Consider the following 12,441-nt stretch of genomic DNA (forward strand, 5'->3'; position numbering starts at 1 on the left):
GTCCTGTTGAAATGGGAACACCTGTGCTCAGAGGACAGGCAGAGAAAGGGGAAGGGGATGTGCCCCCACAAACCCACAGCTTGGGGACAATGTGGGTCGACCTGGAGCTAAGAGTCCCCCTGAGCCCTGGCGGCACAGAGTGATGGAAACCCCCAAATGCTTGGCACCAACCGCAGGTGGAGCGGCAGGCACTTGGCAAAGGGCCACACTGAGGTCTTCAAGAGCTGGAAGCATGAGCCCTCTCAGCGCCCTTTAATGGAACGTCAGCTAGAGCTAAGTCCAGTTCCTAGCTCGGTAATTATGTAGCCTTGACCAAGACGCTTGACCTCTATGAGCCTCGGTTTTCCTCTTCTGTAAAAACTGGGATGATCCTGATCTCACAGAGTAATTAGGAAGCTGTAGTAACAGCGAACACTGATTTAAGTACTCACTCTGTGCCCAGCGTGAGTGAGCTTTACACATGCTTCTACGAGCCACGTTCTTACGGATGAGGAAACAGGCTCAGGGAGGTTAAGTAACTTACCTAAGGTCACACCGTCAAGAAATGGAAGAGCCCAGATGCACACACAGGCATTGAGACCCCAGAGCCCACATCTCTCCCCACCACCTGGGCTGCAAACTGGCACAGAGAACAGCATCCGGCATGGAGCCAGACACACACGATCCCAGCGTGTGACCTCCCCTCCAGTCCCCAGAGTCTCACCCTCGGACTCTGACAAGCTGTCACCGGGCAGGACCCCTGCTCTGGAGGTGGAGATGGGACAGGGGTTTGCATCGGTTCATGGCACTATTCTTCCAGGCCTGATCTGAGGGTGGGGCCTGGGTCTGTTCCCCTTGCTGCTGCATACCTGGTGCCCTGAACAGGGCTGGGCATACAGCTGGTGCTCATTACTTGCCAACAACATTGACTGAGGCCTCATTTTTTGCCCGACACCATTTTAAACACCTTGCAAACACTGCTGTCATTAAGGCTTTACAGCAACCCCATGAGGTGGGCGTCACCACCATCTCCATTTTTATGGACAAGGAGACAGAGGCATGGGGGAGGGGGGGTTGGTAAGTGACTTGCCCAATGTGTCATGTAGCAAGTGACAGAGCCAGGGTCACACCGTGGTGCCGCCTCTGCTGCTAACTATGGCACCATACCGCCTTTTGCAATGCATGTTTGTTGAATGAATCTGTGAATCCACCACAAATGTTTTGAGACCCGGGACTGGGGGACCAACACCCAGCCCCAGCTCATGGGTTTGGCTGCCTTCCAGGCCCGGCCCCCATCACCGGTGGGCTACCCACCTTGCCAAGAAAGTGCTTCCGGTAGATGCGGGCTGTGGGGTTACACTCGAGCTTCACCTTGGTCGTGGGTGACTGTAGCGGCTCCGTCTCCGGGATGCTGGTGATTTCGTGGTTGGTGCCTTCGATCCAGTAGCCCCCGAACTGGGGCAACAGGATGAGGGGGAAAGGTCCTTCTCGCCCTAGGACCTGAAAGGGGACTTGGTAAAAACTACCCACGCTGCACCCTACCAGGGCCCCAGGACACCCCCCCCAACTCAGACTGGGCCCCTTCTGCCATGGCTCAGGAGTGCCAGGGAATGAGCCAGAGCTTACGTGGGCCCCAGGGCTTGCATCCACCCCCCTCCAGCAGACGTTGCTCCAGCCCCTCTCCTCCTACGACAGGCACAGACCCAGGGCGCATGGGCTTCCAGTCTCCAAGGATGAGGACTTGGGGGAAGGTAGGGCTGGGAGCATGACCCTGGCCGAGAGGCTGGAAGATCTGGATTAGAGGTCTAAGGGTTCATAGGAGTTCTAAACACTTGGGTCGGTGAGCTGAGGCTCTGGTGCCCACAGCAAGGCCTGTGATCAGGCTCTTGGCAGGGAAGAGGACCTGAGAATCCAGACTTCCTTCATGGGCACCTCTGGCCCCAAGCAGGAATGGGCTCAGAGGGGCGAGCCAGTTACCTCGTGGACGCTCGGGTAGGGAATGTAGTCCTCCTCCGTCTACAAAACACAAACAGGGCAGAGACCCAGCTGTTGTGGGGTCTTTACCCTTGACTCACCTCCAGTCTCCCCAGAATGCTCCATCATTCAGCCAGCCATCCGGGCTGGGAGTGTGGATAGGGCCGAGGCATCTCCCCAGGCCTTGCCTTGGGGTGACCCCGGGAGGCAGAGGCTGAGGCAAACTCAGCTCACTGGTGCTGGTGGCATCCTCTGGGTCTCTTTCTGCCTTGGGAAAAAGGCTCACTGCCTCCCCGGAAGAAACCTTGGGACCAGTGGTTTTCGGTACATCGGTATGGCCTTGAGGGCTCCTTAAACACACTGCCATGCCCCACCCCCCAGTTTCCCAGGGTCTGGGTGGGGCACCAAAAATTTACTTTTTTTTTTTTTTTATTAAGAATTTACATTCTAACAAGCTCCCAGTTAATGGGGATGCCCTGGTTTGAGGACCCCACTTGGAGAACCCCTGCTCTGGACAAAGTGTCAGGCATATGCCCATGAACTTCCCCTTCAACCCTCACCTTGAAGCCCTGGGCCCACCTCGCCCCCACCCCCCAGGCCCAGCTGCCAGTCTTCTGGATTGTTGAGGTCCCAGATCAACCACAGAACCATATGCCTATCTGCAGGGGAGGTGTGACCCCCCCACCCCTCTCCCCCACAAGAAAATTCTGAGTCTAAACAAGAGCCTCCTCCCATCTCCTTCCAGCCCCCGCCTCCTGTCTGTCTCCTCACAGTAGGCTGGGGAGGAAGGGGGGGGGCTGGCACCTCCCCCCACCTCCTCCCCTCCCCTCCCCTCCCATCAGCCTTCCCAAGCAAAAGCCACCTGGGTCCTGGGTTTGAGTTTTCCTGCAACTGGCTGATCACACGGGGTAGGGAGTCTCCCCATCCCTTCCAGTTCCTAAGCCCTTTGGGGAGGCTGCTCAGGAAGCAGACAGCACGGGCAGAAAGCCACAGAAAATTGGGGTGGGGCCATGGTTCCAACCTACTTTGAGGGGTGGTGGGAAGGAGCATCGCTGTTCATCCATCCTGCTTCCCTGCAGAGAGAAGGTAACAGAGCCCGTTCTACCCCTCCCATGCCTGTGGCCAGTGCTGCACCCCACGGGCTGGAGGCTGACACCCTATGAGGGGGAAAGCCTGGCTATGGGGAAGGGGGTACTCCTGGGGCAGGGTGCTGGGGGTTCTGTGCGGGAATGTGTGCCGCTGGGACTGGGAGAAGGTGGGGGCCTGCACGTGCTAGTGTGTGAGTGTGGGAGGGAGGCCACTCCATCTACAAAGATGTGTGTTTTAGGAGAGAGAGGAAAGGGACAGAGGGAAAGAGAGAAAGGAGGGGACAGGTGGAGATGGAAAAAGTGAGAGAGGCAGAGAAACAGGAAGGGGTAGAGGAGAGGGTTTGGAGGACGGGCGAACTGACATTGGAGGGAAAGCTTCTGAGCTTTGTTCAAGTTGCCCCACGCCCCTGCCCACCTCCCAACATGTACCCATGCACCGGACAGAGACCTGGAAGACCCGGGCGGGAGTGCAAGGCGTACAGGGGTCAGGCAGAGGGGGTGGGGCACATCCCTCTGCCTGTGGCACAGCCTTGGTATATGTGCTGCCGAAGCGAGCACTGTGGCACAGCCTTGGGTTGCCCTGTGCCCTGGCACCTGTTCCTCCTGCCATCCTACACAGAGGTCTGCGGAGCTTGGGATGCCTCTTAGCAGATGGAAAATGTGTGTGAATGTGTGTCGGGGGTTGGGGGTGTGTATGGGGATAGGGGGGTGGGGAGTTGGGATGAGCCACTGATCCCAGCCCTGCTGGGGACCTACACGGGGATGGGAGCAGGGGAGACACAAGTGGGGTCTGGGCACATGGGTCAAACAGGGAATTAGCACTTCCAGCCTCCATCCTCTACTCGGACCCCAGAGAGAGGGCTCAGGACAATGCCCTGCTACCACCTCCTTGCAGAACAGTCTGCTGGGGGCTCCCAGCCCATCCTCAGAGAGGAATAGGGCTGGACATATAGCAAGGGCCCCTACCCAGCCCAGCTCCTTCTGTGGTTCCCCCAAATGGGCAACAGAGCCAACCCTACCTGCATCTTCTCAATCATCTCAAACAGCTCTGTGTTCTGCAACAGAGAGGGAGGAGGGCAGGTCAGTCCTCAGGGTCGGCCCAGCGGACCCCACTAAGTCCCCAAGGAGTCTCCACAACTCTGACCAACCCCCGTGGGCCTGTCTGAGCACTGAGAGGAAGTGGAAAGGGCAGTGCAGAAGGGAGCTCTGGGCAGATGACCAGCAGAGCTTGACCAACTGCTTCGTGAAGTCAGCCCAGGGCCCAGGCCCCTTCCCAGAGTAAGGAGGCTGCTGCCTCAGACAGGGATGGACGTGACCCTCAGGGACAGACAGGTGTCCCATGTCACTGCATGTTTGGCAGTGCCAGGATGGGCCAAGTATCCCAGGTCCCAGCCCCAGAGAGGAGACAGCGGGATTCTCAGGAGGGTCTGTGGCTCCACCCACCCCTCCTGGAAGAAGGCCCCACCCTCACCTCCCTGCAAGCATTATGGGGGGAAGGGGGTGCTGTTGGGGGAGACAGTGCTGGGATGTCCCATCAGCTCAACAGCTGTGTGTGAGTCCACATGCATCCCCCTCGCCCCTCCCACTGCAGCCGGCCTCTCCGAAGACCAGCCAGGGCCACACAGGGTTAATGGGGGCCTCTGCCAGCCGTGCTTGGCAGCTCTGGGCTCTCCAGCGCCAACTCCCTACTAGCCTTCCTGGAAGGCGGCATCCTTGCCCATTGGCTGGGCTGGGGGCTGGGCCTGGGAAGCCCCCAGGGTCTCCATGATAGTGCCCCTCCCCCAGCACTTCCAAGGCCTCAACTCATTTGGCTCCTGCTGCCTGGTGGGGGCACCGCCTGAGCTCACACGCGTGTGCTATAGGCTTGTGCACCAGGAAACACATACTCTCTCTCTCTCTCTCTTGCTTGAACACACACAGCCTTGTACACCAATATTTAAACACACTCTCACTATACCAAAGAAAGCAAACACACATAAATCAGCACCACCATCCACAAACCCAGAGGGTCTGTGCACACCCATTTGGAGACTCAGAGCCATAGGCTAACACACAAGTAACACATGGCAATGTCCTAAATGACACAATAGCACACCCACTCACACACAGGTCCACCTCCTGCAAAGCTGAACACACAGATGCCAACCCACCCCTGTGTAGAGGTGCACATCAGCAATGGAACACGAAGCCACACAACCCCACAAAACCACTCTCACATCTGTGTGCCGAGAGACACAATAGCATGCATTCGCAGACATCAGCAGCTGTGTTCACGGACACTGAGCCACGGAGCCCCAGTCCCGCGCACAAGCTCACCGTTCCCTCACAGAGTCACGCACCCTGGTAACAGACAGGACAGACTTGATTCCACATTAAGCGAGTTTTGAGGGGAAAACAGTGAATAGCCACTGTGCAAGTGGTTCACCAGCAAGGGTAGGGGCACAGGTCGGAAGGTCTGACACTCACACACTCCCCCTCATGCCCGCTGGGGCACACACCACCTATCACATGTGCACACACTGCGTGAGAATGACGAGACGCAAACACTCCATGTGCACACTCGGGGGCCTGTCCCCAGACGCAGAGCCCACTCTGTAAATGCACGACGAGACACCACGGGAGACACTGACCCACAGTCCCCTAGAGCCACACCCAACACTCTGAGCCTGGAAGGGACAATTCCCCAGGCAGCCACACTGCCACACCTGCAGTTCAGGTAGACAAACACACCGGTTAACTCAACAGCCTGCCCAACAGCAACAGGGGCATCTGTGCTCGGGCCCCGCAATCTGGGCCCCGCACGGTCCTGGCAGTGATGTGGGTGCATCACTGGCCCCCAGAGCGCCCCACTCAGAGTGACCCGAGGGAACAATGGCCAGGAACAATGCACACGGAGTCACAGCCAGATAAACACTGACACATGGGACTGTCATCCAGGGAGCACACACAGCAACAAGTGACACCCACAGTTACAGCTTCACTGGCCAGCAGACGCCAGCCACATGGCAGACCTTGAGCGAAGTGGCTCAGAGCACCCCGCAAAGTTACACTGGGACATTCAGACCCCTCCTAAAGGGGGCAGGGGTCGGCGAAGTGGTCCCGAGGCTGACAGACACGCCAACTCACGCACGCACACACAGCGCCGCGGTAGCCCAGAGCCACCGTGCCACCACGGGCACTCCGATCCGGGGGCGGCTCGAGAAAGAGCCCAAGGCCCAGGACCCCGGGGCAGGGCTGCGCCCTGTGGCCGCCGTGCCCGGGTGTCAGCCCAGAAGCTAACACACCCTCCATGACGGAGCCTCGCACACCGCCCTGGCTGGAGCAGAGTCTCCCCAGCTTCGAGGAAGTCGGGCTGAGCCGGCTCCAGAAGACCCCGTCGGCCAGGCCGCCCTCGCCCCGGTCCTCACCTGCCAGCCGGCCCCAGCCGGCAGCGAGCCCCTCCGCGGACGGCCGGGGGGCGCCAGGGGCCGCGGCTGCGCCATCCCGAGCCTGGCCCGGCCGGGCCCCCGCCCCGGCTGCGCTTCAGCTGGCCCGGCCGGCTCCCGCCCGTGCGCGCCCCGGCCCGGGCCCCGCAGCGCCGAGCTCCGCGCTCTCGGCTCCGGGCTCCCGGCGGCACACTGCCTGAGCTGGGCTCCCCCCGCAGCCGGGCCCGGAGGGGGCGGGGCGCCAGGTACGGGCGGCGCGGGGGCGTGGCTTCGGAATTCCGGGGCGGGGACATCGCTGGCCATGCCCCCGGCGCGGCGCGGCCCGCCCCGGCCCGCGGTCCCCGGACACTGCGCCTGCGTGCTCTACGCTTTCGGCGCTTAGAGCACCCCCCCCCCCCGCCCTGCCCCCGAGCCCCCAGACTGTACTCGGCGCGCCCCTACCTCGCCTTCTCTATCTTCCCGGACTCTGGCTACCCCGCCTCAGGGATTCTTGGGATAGGCTGTGAAGCTGGGCTGGAAGAGGAGAGGGTTACCTCGCAGACAGAGGGCTCTCCTTGAGCATCTACTTGACGTTGTACTTAGCAAGGATGACCTCTCCCCACAACCCAGGACGTACGAGTGTCAGCTCCAGTTTACGGAATAGAAAACTGATTTAAGAGGTGAAATATCATGCTCAGGTTTACTGATTTAAGAGGTGAAATATCATGCTCAGGTTCACACAGCCAGGAAAAGACAGAAACTGTTCCCTGTTCTCCAGGGCAAGGCCTGGAGCTGCTCTCCCCTCCCTCATCTCCCCTAATGCCTGCCAGTAACTGGCCTGTTCCCTCCCTTCCTCAGATCCTATGCCCACACCCGATGCTAACTGCCCTGATCCTGGAGGAGGGAGGAAACAGGGACCGCCAAGGACTTCAGGACATGAGGGTTCTAGCACGGGCCTTGCTACAACTTGCTGAGTGGACTTGAGTGAGTCCCAGCCACCTCCATAGGCTTCCGTTTTCCCATCTGTAAACTATAAGGCCCTCTGTTTTCCCACCTCTGCAGACCCTTCCAGCTGACCCTGCTTTGGGTCTGTCCCTCTACAGCAGGGGCAGGGCCATCCCCTCGGAATCCCTTCCCCGGACAGGTACTGGGAAAGCAGCACTTGCTTCCTGAGCTGCGGCCAAGTCAACACCAGCTGCTTTGAAGCCTGCAGGGGCAAGGCTGCCCACCAGCTCAGTGCACAGCCTCTCTTCAGTTCCCTGGAGGAGCCGCCAGCCACTGCCCACAACCCTCGTCTCCAAGGCTAAGGGCTTCTGGAAGGAAGGCACCGGAACTTCCTTTCCTCCAGACCTGGCCCTGGGTCAGGTCGGAGCCCAGGGAGTCGGCGGGAACTCTGGAGATGTGTGTTCCAGACACGGCGTAGTTTTGTTTTTAATAATTAACAGCAGCAAATATTGATTTACGCAGGCGCTTCCAGGCCTGAGCGCTTCCGGGCACCCATCAAAATGCAGCCAGAGAAAACATCCATTCCTACAGTGGGAGGAGGTGAGACCTTCTCGCATCACTGGAGACGTCTGCGTGACAGGCAGAGTAGAGAGTGTATACCCATGTGCAAGCAGCTGTATGTGTGTGACTCGGGGACCAGATGTGGCTGCGTGTGCGTGGACATCCTGGATGTCTTTATTCGTGTCTGTACATGGGTGTCTGTATACACAGTCCTGTGTTCACTTGCACGTCTCTGAATACCTGTGTGAACGTGTCCATGGACAGAGGCATGGGTAGACTGTGATGTACATGTGTGCAGATTCCTGAATTCCTGAGTGGAGAAATCCCTATGCGGGGTGGGGGGTAAGGGGGGAGGGCCCTAAAGAGCTCAGTGTCTGTACAAATATGGTTTTTCCAGTGAGAGGGCAATGTCCCTTCTGGGAGTTCCATCCTACCCTGGGAATGTAACGTTGCCAAGCTTCCTGGTTTCTGCTTTCCAAAGTTAGTTCTGTAGTCATCACCCAGCTGGAAGCTCGCAAGGTGGCTAGAGAAAGAGTTGTCACCTCTGTCTTACAGAAGAGGAAACTGACACCCAGAGGGGAGCAGGGACTTGCCCACTGGCAGAGGGAGGTGACTTGTCCCTCAGATTGACTGCATCCATGTGATAAATGTGACCAGACTTAGGGATGCTAGAGGAGGGGCATGGAGAATGTATCATAAGCCTGAATCCCCTCAGCCCCACCACGGGTTTACTGGACATGCAGGGGGATCGCTCAGTCTCTCTGTACTCTGGTTTCCCTCCCAATCAAAGGAGGGTGATCCGCAGCCTGGGGCTTGTTTCTGGAGTAGGGGTGGGCTGTCAGGACAGAGCAGTTTGAAGCCCACCATCTGAGCAGCGTTGGCAAAAAAAAGAGGCTTCTGTCTGACTGAGCAGAGGCCAGGAAGCCCAAGGGGAGGTAGCCCAGAGCTAATCCGCAAAAGGCAGCCCTAGGCTGTGTGAGCAGTTGGGACTCAGAGTGATGGGTTTTTCCTACACTGATTAACGCTTTGTGGGCACTATTCCATTCTGTCCTCCAACTCTAAGTACTATGTGATAGCTACTGTTATTAATCCCATTTTGCAGATGAGAAAATCAAGGCTCAGAGAAGTTAAGTTCCCTGCTTAAAGACACACAGCTTAGGATATGATAGGGTGTGACCCCATATCAGAGGGAAGGGAAGACTGAGGCCCAGGGAGGGGAAGCTATGGTCCAAGGGCACATACCCTTGGTGAGAACCAAGGCCTTCTCCTGTATGCTTAGAAAAAGAGGGACTGGGGGCTTCATGAACCCAGGTTCCCTCAAGTTGCTCCCTTCCTGCCAAGCCCCAGGATCCACATAGCCCCATCTTGGGCTTTTGCCCAGACACAGGGAGCAGGCGAAGGTCTCAGGAGTCCCTCACGCTGCCCTAGGACACCCACTTGGGACCCCATTGGAGGTGGTGGTCCCCCCACCACCACCAAGGATTAAGGTCCTTGGCCATCTGCCTTTGTGGAGCAGGAGAGGTACTCTGCCGTTGGCCAGCCCTGTGTTTGCTATTTCCTGGCTGTGTGACCATGGGAAAACCTCTCTGAGCATCTGGTTCCTCATCTGGAGAATGCCTACCCCAAGGTCTGATGAAATGACCCAGAGGCATGATGTCTGTGGACATGCTTTAAAAACCAAAAAGTGTACTGCGGAAGTGAGGCTGATGACCTGTACCAGGTCCTCTGGTCACACAGCGTGGTATCCTATGATGTGGGGTCACACCCCATCATATCCTAACCTGTGTGTCTTTAAGCAGGGAGCTTAACGTCTCCGAGTCTTGATTTTCTCATCTGCGAAATGGGACTAATAACAGTAGCTATCACATAGTACTTAGAGTTGGAGGATGGAATGGAATCGTCCCCGAAAGCGTTAAGTACCCAGCTGGCACACATAAGTCTCAGTAAATTCTAGTGGTTGCTGCTGGTGTTCTGCTAGGCTGTTCAGTTATTCATCTCTCATCAGGACTCTGGCTCTATGAGGGCAGGGTCTGTGTCAGACTGATTTCTGGCCCCGCAGTGCCCAGCACAAAATCTGGACAAATGTTTGATTCTGATGATCTCATTTGTAGAGCTCCTGCCCATGCTGGAGATCATGCATGGGCTGTTGCATCGGTGCTCTTTCCTTTAATCCTCACAACAGCTCCGTGCCCGGTGCTGTCATCATACCCAGTCTGCAGATGAGGAGGCCGACGGTGATGTTGATAATGAAGGTGGTCAGCTGGTCTGTTCCCAGCTGCTCTGCCCCCTCCCCAGCAGAGCCACATGACCCACCCGGGGTGAGGACTGGTGTCCCCTGGGGGAGCTAAACCTTGAGCAGCACCTGCTTGAACATTTTACCCCTGTCCAGTGGTCCTTTTTAATGAGCTCTGGGCCCCAGGGCTTTCCAGAGCAGGGGCAGTGGGGAGGGGACACTCACCTTGGGGCAGAGTGAAGCAGGATGGGGGGGAACCAAGTCCGCGCGTGGCAGGTCTAATGCCTGAGGGAAGCGCTGGTTCTGCCCATCACTCCTCCTGGAAGACAGAAAGAGTCTGTGGTCAAGGAGAGCCCCAAGCTGGGAGATGGGTGGACTCTGGGAGAAGGAGTTGCTCTCAGAGTTGGGGGACAGACTTCACAAGGAGGGGGGATCCTGGTTTCCCCAGGAAGAGGGAGAGGAGAGGCTTCTGGAGCAGGGTGGCCAAACAGGCTCTCCTTCCCCAGAGATCAGGAATCTGGACAGGGTCTCTCCCCAAGTTCTATGTTAGCCCCTCCCCCCCACACACATACTCCAGCCAAGAGGACATCCACAGCCCATTCTGAAGATGGGTAGACTGAGGCAGGGGCAGTGAGGGCTGTTGTACAGGGCTGAGTCCTCTGACCTCTGTCCTAAGCAGGGTGTTCAACCTTTATAGACCCCTCCCTGGGCCTTCAAGGAGACACAGCCTTAGGATGGAGAGAACATTTGGGCTATTGCTGTTCTCAATGACAATAAAACTGTAGACACCCACTGGGCCTACTGTGTGCCAGGCCCTGTGTCAAGCCCCTCTTTCCAGGCCTAAGGGCACAGACTCCTCACCACACTGGCATTCCCTCTTAATAGATGGGACCCAGAGGCATGCCGAGGTCACACAGCTGGTCAGGGGCAGAGCCAGCAGCTGCGTGAGGCCTGACTCCGAGTTCAGCCTCCTTGCGCACACCCACACCTCTCCCTGAGGAAAGGAAGCAGGTCTGGTGAGGGTGAAGTCAGCTCCTGTCACCCTAGAAAGCCTACTGGGGAGGCCACCTTGGGGGTCAGGGAGAGGAAGTGCCCAGTGGCTCCTGGGACCCGGGGAGCCCAGGGCAGGGCAAGCAGGCCTGGCTTCCCTGTGCTGCCTGGGGCCACCCTGACGTGGCTGCACCCCCGCCTCGGTCCCATCCACCAAGGCTGGTCCTGAGAGAGTGAGTCATTGGATCGGGGAGCTTGAGTCAGGCAGAATTGGGACTGCCACACCCTGAAAGGGGGAGGGCCTGCAGGAAGCTGGCTGGGGAAGGAGACCCCAGGACCCTCTGAGCCACCTTCCCCCTGCCCCTGCTGACTCCCCTCAGCCGGGCCTCTCCCGTGGGAGAACCGGTCCGGAGGAGCCGTCCACAGCCCCGCCGCACACATCAGATGCCTCTCGCGGCCTCTCAAGGCTGCTGGCTTCTTTAAAGAGGGGCCCACACTAAGCAGCGCTTGATCCAGAAAACCAGAGATGGTGGCAGGGGCAGCGGCAGTGGCATTGCAAGCCGTGGCATCAGTGTGAGGAAGGTGTTTCCAGGCACTTACCTGTTGTGTGACCTGGAGTCAGTGACACACCCCTCCCAGCCTCTGCTTCTAAAAAATCTCATAGAGCCTGGGAAGCTAGTAAGTCTTTACTCAATGAACTCTTCGGTATTCATTCATTCATAGTGAACTCTGGGTCCCCGACTTAGGGTCTTATTCAGTATTGGTCAAGTGGGTAAATAATTGAATGAATCCTTGAGTGGATGGAGGTTGGCAGCAGGGAGGCACTGGGGGTTTGGGGAGCGAGCAAACAGCGTGAACTTTGGTCCCTGCAGGTTGCCAGGCATGCTGGGGAGAGACTGGACCCAGAGGAGTAGGGGGAGGCCCACAGAAACGGCCCAGGCAAATTCCATGGAGGACTCTTTGTCAAGCCCTGGGTCATGGGCCTGGCCCCTCCCCATGGTGCTGCAACACTGGCATTATTTATCCCTGTTTTTAGAGATGGAAACCCTGGAGCTCAGAGAGATGAAGCCACTTCCCCCAGCAGGTGGGAGACAGAGCCCGAGTGTAAAGCCCACGCCCTTGACGGAGCAAGGTCAGTGCCAGGGGCATGGAGAACAGAGGCTGCTTCGGGTCCAGGAAGTGCTGGGGCGGCAGCCCCCCGGGGAAGCTGGGTCCCCGTAGTGTTGGGGACATGGGGACAGTGGTCTTGGTGTGGCCCTGGCTTCCC

General features: G+C 58.1%; 1 protein-coding gene across 14 annotated transcripts in view; it reads right to left on the reverse strand.

Moving 5' to 3' along the window:
- Nucleotides 1-12,441, reverse strand: part of LOC122899542 (RAP1 GTPase activating protein) — a 65,071-nt gene that overhangs the window by 17,477 nt on the left and 35,153 nt on the right. For 7 of the 14 annotated variants that reach the window (XR_006383126.1, XM_044237374.1, XM_044237375.1 and 4 more), the window contains exons 1-5: nt 6,449-6,470; nt 4,061-4,096; nt 2,979-3,026; nt 1,957-1,995; nt 1,294-1,479 (exon numbers count right to left, since the gene is read on the reverse strand). Coding sequence is in view for 13 of the 14 variants with exons in the window: in XM_044237374.1 (XP_044093309.1) it covers nt 1,294-1,479; nt 1,957-1,995; nt 2,979-3,026; nt 4,061-4,078 (291 nt within the window). In the remaining variant the exon portion in view is untranslated. Of the gene's footprint in view, nt 1-1,293; nt 1,480-1,956; nt 1,996-2,978; nt 3,027-4,060; nt 4,097-6,448; nt 6,472-6,907; nt 7,085-10,409; nt 10,504-12,441 lie in introns of those variants that run through there. The other 7 variants (XM_044237382.1, XM_044237381.1, XM_044237380.1 and 4 more) reach the window with 3 other exon arrangements.

The sequence above is a fragment of the Neovison vison genome, chromosome 2 (assembly GCF_020171115.1).
Source record: "Neovison vison isolate M4711 chromosome 2, ASM_NN_V1, whole genome shotgun sequence".
Classification (NCBI taxonomy): domain Eukaryota; kingdom Metazoa; phylum Chordata; class Mammalia; order Carnivora; family Mustelidae; genus Neogale; species Neogale vison.